Raw genomic sequence first — 16,339 nt, 5'->3', positions numbered from 1 at the left:
GAGGGTGTTTGTTGGCACTTTCCTTTTTCTTTTCCTTATACATGTGATGTTTTGGTGTTGTTTTGTTTCTTTCCGTTAACCGTCAAGTGGGAAATAAGTATTTTTTTGTTTGTGTTTCTCTTAGTATCCTAAGATACTGTTATGTTTGGCTGTGAAAAAAAAAGAAGAAAAAAAAGCTATTATTATGAAGGGCAGACCATCTATTTGTATTTATTTTGTTTTTTTTAGAAAGGGGCAGGTCACATAAGATTTTATTCTTCTCCCTGCTCCTTTTCGCTCAATGGTGTTTTGGTAGAGTCATGTTTTGTGGCAATTATTGTACATTTGGTTTTGCATACCATGACCGGGACAAATAAAAATGAAATGAAATTATATTGATAAAAAAAATGCCTGAACAATGCCTTATTGATACATAAAGAAGATAAAACCTATAAAGATATTTTGAATGCAAGGAGATTATTATCATCTTTTAAAGAAGTTAGTATAGGATAGTGGATTGTTATGTCACTGGTGTTTTTAGCATCTTATACAGCCCCAACACTACGTTTTTAATAAGGGCATTTCTCTCTGTGTGTGTGTGTGTGTACTGGACTCAGCAATATTACCCTTGTGGCATGTGAAAAGTTCAACAAGCACATTTTGAAAGGAAGACATTTTAATTAAAGACACCATTTCCAGTCCAGATCTGCAGCCATGGACAGTTTCTCCACATCAAGTAAGTGTGGGCTGAGTCAGCTTGATAAGGGACAAAGACAAAGCTGTTTCCATGGCCATGGGTGTGCCAGGATATCCCTATAAATAATAAAAATATTTTCATTCTCTATTGATGGAAAGAATCTCACTTAGGGTTGAACTAAAAAGTAGATGAAGACTATCAAGAGGACTTATCCCATGGGCATGGTAAAGTGAATCTGTCAATCATCATAATATGTAATGTCTGCATTTGCTCCAGCTCATGTACCTTCCACGGCTTCTACCGTTGTCTTTTTAAGCCTTACAACTATTGCACTACATTTTCAGATTAAGACCTGCTGTGGATTAGGGGTGGAGTGGTTTGTTCCCCAACCCCTGCAGTCAACAAGTCGAAGTGTCTTTAGGCAAGATAATAATAATACATTTTATTTCTATAGCGCTTTTCTTGAACCCAAAGACGCTTTACATTTGGGAGGGAGGGTAGACAAACAAAGCAAAAACAAAAACAAAAAGAAACAAAGAAACAAAACAAAACAGAAAAGCAGTCAGGAGTAAGTTGGTTGAGAGGGGGGGGCATGAAGATGAAGTCCAAATGGCTCCCGATGGCATGGCCAACGGTCTGTGAATGTCTATCCTAATGTGGCATCTTGTATGGAAGCCTCTGCCTGTAAGAATGTGTGTGAATGGGGGAATGCTGACTTGAGCTTTGAGTAGTCCCAAAAGAATGGAAAAGGGCTATATACAGTAAATGCAGTCCTAATGCTGGGCCGCACATTGCACACCATAAGACATTTATATAAGCATGCAGGCCTCACTCGAGAAAGGTACTTTTTGGGTGGGCAACCTCAGGAGTGGGAGGAATTTGGTTATGCTGTGAAAAAAAGGACGTTAAGTCCTCAGAGAGATTTTAGAACAATGCCAGATGCCATAGAAAGCAGGTGTAGAAAATACTGTATTGACAATGTATTATTGAAAGCGGAACTTTGAAAAACTGGTGAATCCAGTTGATGTGGCTTCTGTCGTCACGAGTACTCAACAAAACTGAGGTTCAAAGGACCAAAATAACTTGTGTGGCAATCTATTTTGCCGAACCATTCTTCGAAAGGGGCTTTGAATGTACTTCTCCCTCAAATGTAAAGGATCCAGTTGAGGCCATTTGATGATAAGCATACAGCCCAGGCCCTTTCTGAACAGGGTCAGTATTGTCCATGCTTTCTGGATTCCCGGTGGCTCTGATCACTTTGTTCTTGCTGCAGTCTGTCGAGTGCATGGAGGATACAATACCAACAGGAACAAATAACGAAGAGAAGCACTACTACTGCTCTCCCCTAAAAACCACTTCACTAAGTTATGGATAAAAGGTCCAGAGTCCTTCATGCCTGCTGGACTGCCATCATTCAATGTACATTTATTTCAATACACCATACTTATGTAGCCATCCCCACTTTCTTTTATTTGTCTTACAGTATGTTGTTGTATTGTAAGGTTGTATCAATATATGCAACATAAATGAATCAAAGTAAAATGCTTATTTCTTCCCCATAAATAGATTAGATTATATGAAACTTTAATGCACCCCATGGGGAAAGTGGGTCACGGTAGCTGTAGCGAGGCGGGTGTACTTTAGGTAAGAGTAAACAGAAATGGCTGCTGAAGATAGAGGAAAACAACACAAGAAGAAATAGAAAATATGGTATAGTGAATATAGCCATCTAAAATGGGAATATAATGCCAGACATAACAAACAATAGCTAACATCCTTCATTTGAAGATGGTTCGTGGTTGTAGTTTATAGATTTACAGCACAAATGCAGTGTGTGCAATATGTGCATCACTGCAGTTCGAGGAACGTAGGCACACAGAAACTGTCAAAATATGCAAATGCCACATGTAAATTATTCATGTAGACCTACTGATCATTTTACAGTTGGAGGTAACATATTTATAGATGCATCTTAAACCAAGATTTCAATTACATAACCAAATTATTAGCAATTACCAATCAAAGCTGCAATTATTTGCTCAGAAAGCATGCTCCGTGCTGTCTGGTTGTCAGATAGCCCCGGGGTGTTCTTGAAGTGAGAGAATCACAGGTAAAGGTGGAATGGCTTAGTTTCAGGTCATAAATAGGTGCATTTTCACTGAGCACCTTTTGCACATCATCACTATAATTGTTCTCAATATCTTAATGATATCTGATTAAACAGACTAATCAAACCACCTTCAGAAAAATATAGTGGTACATGGTCGTCAAACCAAATTTGACATAAATATATGTAAAATCTTCCCCATTATAGATCCCTATCATATACAATACAGTGTGTCACTAAAACCTCCCATGGTCCAGACCTGTGCATAAAGTCTGTCTGCATCAAAAACTGCGAATATGGACTTTTTTGTCCATTATTTTGTCTTTCAGGTAACATTATATCCAGGCTATATACTGGGCTTGTGTACCGCCCCTGGCGTTCTTGTACCAGCCAATAGATGCAATAATGGCAAATGCAGGGTTCTTGCAGTGGATATTTGAGTAAGCCTGAGGGGAGGAACAACCTACAAGACATAGCTCTGGGATTTCAACCACCACCATGTTCAGGTTGCCACTTATTTCCCATGATGCAGTGCGTGAGAGTAATGTGTTATATTCGATAACTACTTTTATTGGATTTATATTGAGTTCATAAAGATGCACATTTGCTGCGGTGATTCTAATAAGTTGAATATAACTGACGTATAATTTACACATTAAAACTCGTCTATGAGAGAGCCCCGGATGTTGCCGTTATAACGCGTAACTAAGGGCAACCACCAATGACGGATCTCGCGGGAGAATCAACGGTAAAACGTCACCCAAACAACTCAAAACAACCAGGCACTACTGTGTAGTTTGTTACTTTCAGGGACAGCTAATGCTTTGAACATGGAGAGACATAACGTGGGAACAGAAAGACTCATAGCTCCAAATGATTTTAGTACACCAACCGTTTCACGTAAGTGTATTGATGTAGCTGCATTTTTGGTTTACATTTGCTGCCAACTTCAAGCTAATGTTGATTTTAACATAATGCTAGCTAACGTTAGCCTACACTAGGCCCTACAGTGTTGCCTAGCTAACTTAACGTCAAAGCTCTAGCTAAGTTAGTCGCCATTTGTGAGCTCAAGCCTTATGATTTAACATGTATGTATCAGTATTATGTATTAAGGTGAGCGAAGTTTTCATGTTCATGTTGTCATGTTTCTTGAAAGTCCAATATGAAAACACATACTTTGGAAAATATTACATTGGGAGTGTGTAAGTGTTCCCAGGGTAAAGCTACTACGTTACCCTGATAAATACCCTTTTATAATATCACAACTCGTAGTGTTTAATGTTGTCTGCAACGTTTTCTCTACAACTGTTGGTCAAATGTTACCTACATACATGTTATGGCTTACCTTCAAATTAGTGGATGTTTACCATTTAAACTGCATTTGAAACGTGCAACTCCCTACATCATTTGCAACCTGAACTGAAAAGATGGCCCTTACTAACCTTTTACATTGATCACTTTGGGAACATAGAATGAACCCCATTACATTTACGTAGGACTAATCATAAATAGCTTATGCAAGGCATGCACACACATAACGATATACATTATGTCATGTTAATCTAGGGAATATCCAGGATGACTTGGTACCTCCATCGCATTTCACATCAAGTGTCCATTCTGCCGGGGCACAAAGAAGGGTTCAAACTGCAGGGAAACAACCACGCTTCTCCTGGGTAAAACAAGGTGTACCATCAGAGGATCACAGTCCTGCAAATCCATGGCTCGCTTTAACTCAGGCCGAACAGGAAATATTGGAACTGAGGAAGGAAAATCACAGGATCCTGATGTTGCAAGGAGACAGCATAAGAGACAAAAATTCTGTGGATCACCCATCAGACATTATGGCAAGGTATCCCATAATATGGTTTATATGTTTAGAAATAATATTATTATTTGTCAATTATGTTGTATATTTGGTACATTTAAGGCTCCTCTTCTTCAAAAACAGATGTGGAGAGAGAAGTGAGCAGTGGTCCAGATTAGAGTCAGAGTGGCGTCTGGAGGCAGAGAAGCACAAGGCTGAAGCTGAGAGGTTGAAGGGACAGGTGGAGGCCCTGAAGGAGACTGCAGGGAGACACAGGGAGGAGATGAGAGACAGAGACAGCACCATCAACAGGTAAAATATATGCTTATGTTGTGAAATTAAGTGATTACAGTTTGTTAATAAAGATTAACAAAGCGCCATTTTGACCAAGCTAAATATGGTTAATAATCTTCTTACGACAGACAGAGCCATGATTTGGAGGCAGTGCGTGAGGAGCTGCGTAAGGCTAAGACTGAACTCAGGCAAATCAGAATGGAGCTCACTCACAGTAATGCACAAAAGGAGAACATAAGCTCACAGGTAAAACTATTTACAAACACAACATTTCATTTAGGCACTGGTGTGGAAAAAGATCACCTGAGAGGTTTGTTTGTTTCCATATATGTTTATCTTAACACTTTTGTTTCTTGCAGCTCGAAAGACTTAAGAGAGAGTCTGGTGAGGAAATTACAAAACTGAGGAGGGATGCAACGAGGAGCGAGGAGGAAGCCCAGGAGCTCACTCTAAAGGCAGAAATGAGCAGGTTACAGGTTTTGGAGGAGGCCAAACAGCAGACTCTTAGACTATCAAAACAATTGGAAGAAATGCAGAAGAAGCAGGGAATGCAGGTGTGTGGCAAAATCCTACAAGGAAATGAGTGATTTGAGTAATTTCAGCTAAAACCCCTGTATCCAAGAAACCCATGTCAAAAAGACATAACATCATCATAACTTCCTGCCTTTAATTTAAATAGTTTGGCTCTCTCTTTCAGCTTCAACTGTTAAATGCTTCCCACTGTGCAGAGGTGGGTATCGCAACAAACACAATCACTGAACTACAGGATAGACTTCAATCGATGAACTCAGAAGTGCTGCAGCTAAAAAGCACTCTGATGGAGGCATCTACTGAGAGAGATGTGCTGAAAGAACATTTAAGGTGCCACATTCAATCTTAAACTGAAGAGAACTAAGCATTTATAGCACTTTGTATCCAGATTCACTGACATTTCTTGGGGGTGTGGCGGGCTGTTTAATTTTCAGCCAAATGGAACAAGCTTTTGAGACACAATCTGCCACTCTGCACAGCCTCAGAAATTACATCGGCCAACTTGGCTCAGAGAAAGAAGAAAAGCAACAATTAAATGAAGCTGTTGAGGTGAGGACAATATAAACAGTATTGATTGCAATCACTCGACTGTAAAGTAATTGCACAAGAAAAAAAACAACAACTTGATATCTTGTTCTTCTGAGCGGGTTAAGGAAATGATTGTGGAAAAAAGCAGTGTTAAATGTATTAGTTAATTTGCATGTCATCCTATCCTTTTTAACTTTTTTTCTCATATTCTCCATTCTGTAGAGGCTGAAAAAAGAAAAGGCAGCTCTTCAGAAGACGACAGAGCTCTTGACAGTCAGGTTCAACTCTGTGAGTGAGATACTCGCCCTCCAAGAAGAGAAAATGGCAAAGAAGGTAAGTGTTGCATAGCAATGCATGATACATGCCTGTGCTTATGACACATGGTGAGAAATAGCACTGCGTCTGTCAGGTTTCCTATGTAGACCAAGCAGCGACCTATCGGTGTGTGTTGTTGGCTTTAGCTGTTAAGTTTTGAAGCAGTCTTTTTCTTATCTAAAACGAAATAGTCTGAAGTGTGGATGCACTTAATGGATCTCTCGGAGAGACCACTGGGTTTAGATTAATGATGGAGCGGCTCCTGATAGGATGGCAAAGCCCTGCAGGAATATTTCAGTTGGCTGAACATTCGAACTGAGGTGCTCTATCCAAATGTTGTGTGCAGTATGACTCTGCAGTTAACATATTCCCGACCACCCCAGCCTTTTTTTTTTTCACTTCTGAATGTGTTCTCTTTTTCTTTCTAAGTGGATTTTGGTTCGTTAAGTATAAATGTCTGTTTGATTAATCAATTGTTATTTATATAGCACGTTTCACTTGACGATAATAAAGTCATTGTGTTAAAAAAGCTTTAATATGTCGTGGAAAACATCAGGACTAATTTGCATGCAATAATTACCCATGCTCTTGTGAAGCATTTGCTCAAGTGTTGTGTGCCTTGACTATACGTGTGTGTGTGCGCGTGTGTTTCAATAGATCATGACAGACCCACTTATGAAGAATGGATCTGAAGGCCTTCAAGTGCTTCAGCTCTGGAGAGAGAAAGTGTTCAAGTTATGCGTCCAGCTTCGCTCAAAGGATATTGAACTAAGAGGAGAGAAGGATACAATTCTTTCAAATGTAGGAATACCTTCATCTCTTAGTATACCACAGTACAAACAAATCCACTGTGCTGAATCTGTGTTTAAAGTGTGGCACTGTATTTCTAGGTCGGATTCATGGAGCAGCAGGTCCAGCAGGAGCAGCACCGGGCCAATGTGCTCCAGCACAGTCTGGATGACAGGATAGCTGAGCTGGACCTGGAGAGAATGGAAAAAGAGGTGATTTACGTGACTCTGAATTTTTGATGATGCACGATAAATGTGGGTCTGCCTAGGAAAGTGATAAACACTCATACATTTTTACCACAGCAGAGGATGCTGACTATATGAAAACTTTGCTAGGTTCCAAAAGCAGTTGAGGTTTTACGAACAGCAGCTGTGTGCGGAGAAACTTTACTATAGTATGGATTGTGTGATTCTCTTCCCAGGCATTGAAACAGGACTTGGCGAAGGAGCAAAAGGAGAACTCGCACCTAAAGTCACAGAGCCAGAAAGAAGAGGCTGAACTTAAAATCCTGACAGAGGCAGTGCATAGGTAAACACATTTATCTGAATTAAGAAAATAGAGCATGAGGAGATAAATTGGAGGAATCAAATGCAGAATTCTAATGTAATTAACACTTTATTTTCACACATTATGGTTGTGCCTTACAGGTTCAGTCTGGCATTTGAATGCAAGGTGGCAGAAGTGGACGCAGCTCAAGCGAGGCTCAGCACTTTCACCCAGAGGCTAACTTTTGCTAAAAGACGCGTGGAGACAATCCAAGGTGCAGTCATACGGGACTGGAGGGGGATGGGTTTATCTCAGCAGATGATCGCAGTATAGTTTGAATTGCATGTTTTCCCGGGAAAGAAAGAATGTCGCATTGTTTTTCAGGTTTGATCATGAGGAAGGTGGCTCTGCAGAAAGTTCAGCAGGCCAGCAAACAGACAGAAGAAGCTGCTGACAGGTGAGAGGTTTTACCAGTCAGTCATACGTATTGAATGAAGTTTAACAATCTTTACCCTATGCAAAAAAGCTTTCTTTCTGTTACAAAGAAGTCAGTAAACAATTACATACAAACTAAAAAGCTTTCTGAGACTAAATGCAAGTAATTTACAAATAACTGCATTGGTGTATGGTATTTGTCTGTATTATTGTTTTTGTATTTGTCAATATGTGTGCTTTTAGAAGAGATTTTGTACTTAGTGTTTATGTCTGCAACTAACTACCAATGATTTATTTAAAATGAATTGATCAATATACTCTGTATTGACAAAAGCAATGCACTATGTACATCTTTCCACAGTCCTTAAATTGTGGAATGACTATAGTAAAGCATCTCTTTGCTTTTAAAAAAAAGCTGTTAACAGCAGATGTTTTAGCACTTGCTCCTTGATTAAAATAAATCCACTGTGGAGTGCTTTAGTTGTGAGAGCATTCATTTAATCAAAGAACCATTTTGGCATTCATTCTGAGAATTTATAAGAATTGTTTTTATAAGCTTAATGTTTACAATTTCCAAAATAAAGGCTTAACAAAGCAAGCATAAAAACAAGAAGTGGTCTTATCTCCTTCGGCTCTGTAAGGCTGGAAATGGGGCAGGGCAACACGGTTGAAATCAAAATTGCCTTATAATTATAAAAATGTTACCTCTTTATGTCACAATATGACATTTGTATGCAAAGTGGCTATTATATTAGTCTACATATAAAAGAGTTTTGCATTTATTTTTATACACCGTGCGTGCAGTTGCCTCTGCTTGACTTTCCGCTCCTTTATTTGCTCTGCCATCTTGTCTGTGTTGCCCCGCAGCACCACAGACCTTAAGACGGAGCTCAGCTTGGTGTGTGAAGAGAGAGACAAGCTCACACAGGAGCTCAAAAGAACCCCGGAGCTCATCGAGAGAGCTCTGGCTGATCTGAAAGAACAGTGTGAGCACCCTTACCACTCACGACATCTTATTATAACACATTATCTGTTGGGTATCCATGTTTTGGCAGCTGTGTCTGAGTTTATCTTTATACATCGTCCTCAGATGAAAGCAGGCTGAGGCAGCAGCAGCAGCAGGCGCTGGAGCTGAGCCGGGCAGAGGTCCGGCAGGCCGTGGCTGGCAGAGAGGAGGCCGAGCAGAGACTGCAGCAGATCCAGGCTCAGCTGGAAGAGAGCAAGGTCAACCTGGAGAAGCTCGGCGCTGAGCTGCTCAGCCAGCAGGAACACAGCGAATGTGGTGAGGCAGCGGCCACCTTTAGCTGCATGACAGTTTTTTTTAGACTCAACTTATCAAGGAAAAGCAGACCGAGCACTCCCGCTCTATTTCAGAAATGCCCTTCATCAATGTCTTTCTACACATTCACACCTGGCCTCTTTGCTCTCCTTGGTAGCTTCACTGGCCCAGCTGGGGATATAGTGACATGCTCAAGAGCACCTTGACTGTAGTCGCTCATAGAGAGCTACTGAGTCTCCTTTTTTCCAGTTGTTTCAAGGATTTCACTTAGCCACTACTAGAGAGCTTTTTGGCTTTAAACTAACATTAAAGAATAGGGATGGATTCTTTCAAGTGTTTCTTAAAACAATAGTCAGGTGACCTACGTGGCTTCGGCGTTCGTTGTAACATGGTTTGTTGGCTGTAATCATTCTCTCTGTTCATGCTGTTTATGAAAAGATCCCTTACTGAGGTGTTGGGAGACCAAAAAACAAGGCTTTTGTTTCAAAAAAGCTAAATGATTATCTAAAGATAATAAATGCTTGAGCCATCTGGGATAGACAAATCATCTTCTTAAAGAAACAGGTTACATAAATACAATTATTGTGTTTTCCTGTTGGTCTGCAAGGATAGTAACACAATTTGGTTATTTTCTAATAAAAATACTAACTTTGGGAGATCCATATTTGAAAAACTGCAAACCTATCCCTTGACTAATTGACAACCTGGAGTCCTCCAACAGCTTCTCTGTCACACACGCCTGTGAGTAGTTCCACTGTATATTTATTAACTGGTTGATGAGAATGTTTTCTGCATTAGAACAGCAACAAAACCTCATGCTATTCTTTATTTTTAGAAAAAATCATGATGTAATTTCTATTTTTCAAATTGCACCAGGATGATACACACACACACACACACACACACACACATACACATACACATACACATACACACACACGTCAAATTCAGAGCAACATTAGCATTCCTTGGCCATAGTGTTTGTGTCCACCTAATGAATGAAGGTCCAATACTCACTCTACCTTTAGCTCTGTTTTGCTTTACACCTACTCCTGAGGGAAATATCTGGCTCCTTAGCTGCCAAATGCTGAACCATTTTAACCAGAAAGTGGTGGACAAGTAGCTCAGATTCTGTCAACCAAATCAGTAAAGTTGCAGGCTGGAGAAAAAAAGAAAACATCAATCTAAAAGTCGATGAGGAGTCTTTTAAGTCTGTTGTTCATTTACTCTGGGGGTTTGTTATGATCGACTCAACATGTCATCATGGGAAATATATATATATATATATATATATATATGAGCTATAAACTCATCTAAAATGAGTTTATAGCTGCTTCAATGATGCAGACATCAAATCCACACTATTGGATTTCATTTATGTTAAAGTCTTATATTGCTCAGAGGTTTCTTTGTCCTTATTGAAAGAAAAGCTGAACAAATGTTTGCCAGTAGCTGTGATTAAAAAAACAAAAAACAAAGAAATGATGATGATGTTTTTCTTGCCTTTAGGCTTGTGCCACCTTGCTGTTTTGCCGTCTTTTATGCTCTACTGTGGTTACATCATAACAATTGATCAATCTTGAATTGATTTAACCAGCTTGGTGTCTAGGAACATTTGCAATCAGATGCTATCAAATCCAGTTTATCCCCAGTGGTACACACAAATGACGCATTAGACTCTGTTTCTCAGTGTGGGAGATAATGTTTAAGTATGGTGCATTTGTTGTTCCCCTTCAGCCCTGCAGGAGAGAGTGTCTGAGATAGAGGACCGCTGTGCTCAGAAGCTGAGGGAGATTGAGCTTCAAGTCAATACTGCCAGGAGAGAGCACACTAAAGCAGGTAGCAGGATTGATGCCCACAGCGGCTAAACTAACTAAGGGGGGGGGGGGATTCATATCTGTAATGCAGACTCAAATATAATATCATTGGAAATGTTTGCACAGTATATAGCAGCATATTCCCCCGGTTTTTGAACTGTCTGTGTTGTCTCTTGCAGTTATGACTTTGCGGCAGTTTGAGAGAGAGGCATCAAGGAAACAGGACGAGATGAGAGAAACCCAGCAACACACAAAGAGGAAAGTCCAGAATAAACAACTAAAGGAGACCGAGATGGACAGGAAACGACTGCTGGTGAGAGTTTTTAGAGCAGAAGACAGTTGGGAAAAAATGTTGTTACTCTGTTCATTTCTGCTGATGACCTGAATCTGTTCCAGGACACTGTCACTGGCAGAGGGCTGACACATGAGTATACAAGAGCTCTAGAAAAACCTGCTGCTTACAGAGAACATGAAGAAAAACCGGCCCGCTCTTTGGAGACAAAAGTAGCTGCAGACGGTAGGTAGTGTCCTCATGCACATCCTAATATCCATACAGACATGACTAATTTGACCAGCGGCCTGTCTGCTTCCTGTCAGGGAGGCTGCTGTCTGTTTTGGAGGGGCTCCACTCTCTCAGTGTGGCGGTGGCTAACAGCTCTGAGGACTCTGTGGAGGAGGAAGAGGAGAGGGGACAGGCTGACAGCGTGGGACCATCGACAGGCAGTCCACACAGCTGATGATGACTCACTCACTGGAGCCCGTGAAAGCACCTTTCATTTGTACATAAGGTGGGCAGTGTTGGGAAAAAAATTGCTGGGGATAATTAGTTTGAGCCAAACATCAGAAAACCACGCATGTCACGGCCACTGGGTGTATACAAAGAATGATGGATGAAAGCAGACACAGTATGCTTTACATTTAAATCATAATATAATTTACATTTGTATGCTTCTGTCTCCAGGATGACTTTTACTAACAGCAAATACTTTAAAGTCAATGAAATTAGATAAAGTCAATTATAATATTTAACTCAAGCCAAAATAGAATGAAAGGTGTTTTTGAATACATTGGGAAAAAACTGTTTGTTCTCTATATTTTCTTATTTATTTTGAATAATATTCCCCTTTTTTTTTTTATAAAGGCCCATCAATAGGTTGAGCTTTTCCCATTAAATCAAATGCTTGAAACGTTTATATGTTTACTACAAGTAAATCAATGTTTATGACTGGACAGATGGTGATTACTTCCAAATCAAATATTTGACTATATTTGTCAGGTTATTTATCAGAATGCAATAAATGTAATACAGCTGACATAACCCCCCTCGTCCTGCTGTAGTGAACAGAAGTCTGTTCAGGGGACTTTGATCCTAGATGTTTATGTGATGGTCTTAAAAACGCTTTGTTCTTTTGGTTCATTAATAAAAGTATTTTTATATTGCGATTATGTGGCGTATTTTTGGAAATAACTTTTACATTCATATCAAATCATTACTTGGATTGAATTTTCAATGACAAGGTCCAAATAAAAATAGATAAACTAACATATTACAAGAGTTTGTAAGAAAGTCATATATTTTAATGAAACAAGATGGTTGCATCGGTTAATTATAAATACACTGGAGTTCCTCGGATTCCTCATTAGCTCAGTGTGCACTTTGCTATGGTAAAGCAGGTGTTGATGCCATCGGTGCTTCTTCCCTGTTACTTCTTATATTACATAGGGACAATTGCGAAGAAATCAATATTTTCCATTTGAAGTTCCTTTATTGAGGTCAATTGTAATGACTTTGCAGTCATTGGATGGATGATGATAAACATCATGATGAATCAGATAATTGTGTAATTTGTCATGTTGTCATGAGAGCTAATAAATGTTGCAATAGTTCGAAGTTTCAAGCCTCTGGGTAAAAACATCTCGCAGAGTACCGAGGGAGAGCACAGAAAAATAAAGTCGAATAGAGCATCAAAAATAATTTGCTGGGACACACTCATCGCTCCCCAGGTGATTCATCACGGCAAGCAGAGGATAAATGCTTCAAATTAGATATTTTTAAAAGAATATTATTGGAATCCGGCGAGGCATTCTCCCTTATACCTACTGCTTGAGAGTTGGCAGTAACACAAAAACATGTGGAGGGAAGGAATTATGTATGCTCCAATATGCATCACGTTCATTTTAAAATAATTTGCCACTAAATGTAAAATTCCATATTCAACCATTGGGTTTGTACATTGAATCACAGCATGCATGTGACACATTCAATATGTATGATCTGCTGTATTATTTATAATTGTGAGACATGATAGCAAATGTTCACGTCGGCCTACTGCAGAAAGAAATGAATAAGTAATGTAAAATATCAGTCTTTATGTGCAGCTAAAAACCAGCAGAGGGCGACGTTGTCAAAGATGAGAGCAGCACATGGAGGGGTTTCAAGGATTTGCTTTGGGCTTTATTTTGTAAAGTGCTGTTTTGGAATATTATAGAATAGGGTGAAGACCAATATGATTCACATTGGATATTTAAGTATTCATTCCCTGCAGCTACACATAGGCCTGTGAGTGAAGGTGTGCATATGTAATGAAAATTAATCCTATATCCATATTTTCCGTATTTAACCTACATCTTTTAATTCAGAAAACCTTTCTAGAGCTATTTCAAGTTATAGCCTACTGTGTTCCTCCACAAATAAAAACAACAGACATACCAACATGATGCTGGTACATTTCTTTAGGCAATGCACCTATTTTGCTCAGTCCCATGTGTTTTATGTTTCAATATCCAGCCTTACAAATGTATTCATACATGTTCCCTGCCTTTGCAGTGTGGAGAGAATTGCACAGCTGTGGTTAACCTGATAAATAATTTAATGCTGCAATGCAATCCAGACAAGACATGAAATAAATGGGGTAATCAAAATCAATCAATAAGCTCTTGACAGATTTGTATTAACAATTCAGAATTAATAGCATGTTCAATGAGTGGTTCAAACAAACACGTGAATGCCAACCGACTGTGTTTAAACATATCTGACTCCCAGCAGCTCTGACAGCGGGTATTAAAAATGTATTTTTATTGATAGATCGCAAAGTATTTCCGCTCTCTGGTTGGGAGGCTGTGCTGTCACAGTGCAGCGTGTCAAATCCAAACATCTGCAGTCAGCGGCCCGGCCTGTCATCAAGTGTCTGTGTCAAGCCTCAGTTCTATTCTTTCCACCGTTTGGATGCTCTGGAAATAATTGTTCCCTTCTGCCTAGTATTGTTTTCTTTTTTTAAAGAAATGATTAATGGCCTTATTATTGCTTAACCGTGTATTCAAAATGTATCAGACTACAAATAGAAACCAATTTCTTACACAAATGCTGTGATATGGAAAGAGAGTTCCGTGTCCACCGCATGGAGACATTTCGACTAAAGATCAAGAGAAACATCTCCTTGGTCCAGATGAGAAGCAGTGGAGTTTGTTCACGATATTCAAATACACAGCTTGTTGTTTTACCCTTTGCTTTCAACTTTTCTATCTGTGCTCTTAACTTCTGTATAGCCAACATCGAACCCACCTAATCCTCCACCTACAAAACTTCCTATCACAGTTTGCCAAATGTCCCTAAAGTCGAGTCCTCTTGGGGCCAGACCTCATTCAATTTAGCTCCTGCCAGTGAGTTGATAATGCTACAAAAACATAAGAACTTAGTTTATGCTATTTCATCTCTGGAACTCTGTGCAGTTATTTTTAGATTAGAGGATTAAGTCACACCAATTTATTAATTTCCATATAAATGGATGCATGCAATGTGGGGCATTGTTTAGAGCAGGGGTGTCAAACTCAAATACACAGTGGGCCAAAATTAAAAAATTGGTACTAGTCGAGGGCCGGACTGGTTCAATGTTTATTGCAAAACGTATTGAAATGAACTTATTGCGCATATTAAACCTGGAACTAACAAAGCTTAAATGATTGCCTATAAAAACAACATTAAAAATTAAATATTCAGTTGCATTCAATTCTTATGGCTCTATGCAGCTTTTCCGGAGTCATTTCTTAGGATTACATTTTTCCACAGGCCAACAACAGCTACAAAAAAAATATTTCCCTCAATGAAAATACCAAACATGCCCTGTTGTCGTGAGAAAGAAAGTGCAGAAAGAAACATCCATTGAAACTCAGTTTGCTGCTGTGGTGATAGTTCAAGCCAGACACTTGGCATCTCATCTTGGGTGCAAGTTCATCAATGTTTAGGGTCAGGCTCTGAGCTGAGGAAATCCTCAGGATTGAGTGAAGACGTGCGTGCAATATACCGGCGGGCCAGATCTAATAGTAATTAGAAATTATCCTGCGGGCCGAAATTAAATCCACCACGGGCCTGATTTGGCCCGCGGGCCTTGAGTTTTACATGTGTGCTTTATAGTTGACTTCAAACTGCAGGACTGCGTGACATATTTTCATGTAGTACAGTAGTAATGAGGAAGAATTGTACTATTGACAAAGAATATGGGATGGGACAATACAGGAATTAATCGGAGATAGGGATAAAAAAAAAGAAAACACTTCCATTTCCATCATAAGGGTCATCGTGAAGTCACATGAGTGACTTATTATAAAACAGCCTACCTGGCTATGGCTACAACAAATGAAAAATAGAGCAATATTTAAAATGTGGATCTTTTATGTATTGCAGAGGGAAAGTATGTGTTTTGATAACCTTTTCTCCAAATGTTAGTTTTTCACTAAAAAGGTGTTCACAACAAAATGTGTCCAATCAGATAGAATAAGAAATGTGCTCAACAAAAAAAGTTTTTGTGAAGAAATCAACTGTGGGAGCAATTATTAGAAAATGGAAGACATACAAGACCACTGATAATCTCCCTCGATCTGGGGCTCCACGCAAGATCTCACCCCGTGGGGTCAAAATGATCACAAGAACAGTGNAAGCTGCGTTCGCAGCCAGCAGAGGTCACAGGCAGAGTCAGGGAAATGCATATGAGTCTGTGTAAATCCGTAAAGGCATCCTTGTAGGGTCGCATTAAAGCGCCTGTTCGACTTGTTGTACCTCAATGCAAGGGCGTTTAAGAACAAATCTATCCATCCGAAATATACAATTAATCCTAGAAGTTCTGCTGTCTGTCTGCAATTTACTCTGCGCGAGTTTAGGGACTTTTCACTGTGAACGTGATGTATCAGTAATGCATGACGCAGCAGACCCAACGTTTCGTTGCTCTGATTGGCTGTAGGTCTATTCAAATTGCATTCGGAGGCATTTTGATCTGACCGC

At 39.6% G+C, this 16,339-nt stretch overlaps 1 protein-coding gene across 1 annotated transcript; it reads left to right on the top strand.

Moving 5' to 3' along the window:
* The first annotated feature begins 3,444 nt into the window (after positions 1 to 3,444).
* On the top strand, positions 3,445 to 12,504 carry cchcr1 (coiled-coil alpha-helical rod protein 1). Its single transcript, XM_010781732.1, has 19 exons — positions 3,445 to 3,683; positions 4,350 to 4,635; positions 4,735 to 4,902; positions 5,013 to 5,130; positions 5,244 to 5,438; positions 5,582 to 5,745; positions 5,850 to 5,964; positions 6,166 to 6,276; positions 6,916 to 7,059; positions 7,149 to 7,259; positions 7,469 to 7,575; positions 7,695 to 7,807; positions 7,918 to 7,990; positions 8,836 to 8,954; positions 9,059 to 9,250; positions 10,985 to 11,086; positions 11,244 to 11,377; positions 11,461 to 11,581; positions 11,662 to 12,504. The coding sequence occupies exons 1-19, from the start codon at positions 3,614 to 3,616 to the stop codon at positions 11,799 to 11,801; spliced, it is 2,583 nt and encodes an 860-aa protein (XP_010780034.1). The 5' UTR covers positions 3,445 to 3,613; the 3' UTR covers positions 11,802 to 12,504.
* Positions 12,505 to 16,339: the final 3,835 nt, after the last annotated feature.

Source organism: Notothenia coriiceps, unplaced genomic scaffold, assembly GCF_000735185.1.
Source record: "Notothenia coriiceps isolate Sejong01 unplaced genomic scaffold, NC01 NC01_scaffold00000493, whole genome shotgun sequence".
Classification (NCBI taxonomy): domain Eukaryota; kingdom Metazoa; phylum Chordata; class Actinopteri; order Perciformes; family Nototheniidae; genus Notothenia; species Notothenia coriiceps.
This window is presented reverse-complemented; position numbering and strand designations above follow the sequence as displayed.

Bases quoted from the DNA above. Each gene is read 5' to 3' on its own strand.
- cchcr1 (XM_010781732.1), top strand. From the start codon at position 3,614: ATGGAGAGACATAACGTGGGAACAGAAAGACTCATAGCTCCAAATGAT. The intron at 5,965-6,165 runs GTGAGGACAATA...TCCATTCTGTAG, and splicing joins AATTAAATGAAGCTGTTGAG to AGGCTGAAAAAAGAAAAGGC. The intron at 9,251-10,984 runs GTGAGGCAGCGG...GTTCCCCTTCAG, and splicing joins GCAGGAACACAGCGAATGTG to CCCTGCAGGAGAGAGTGTCT.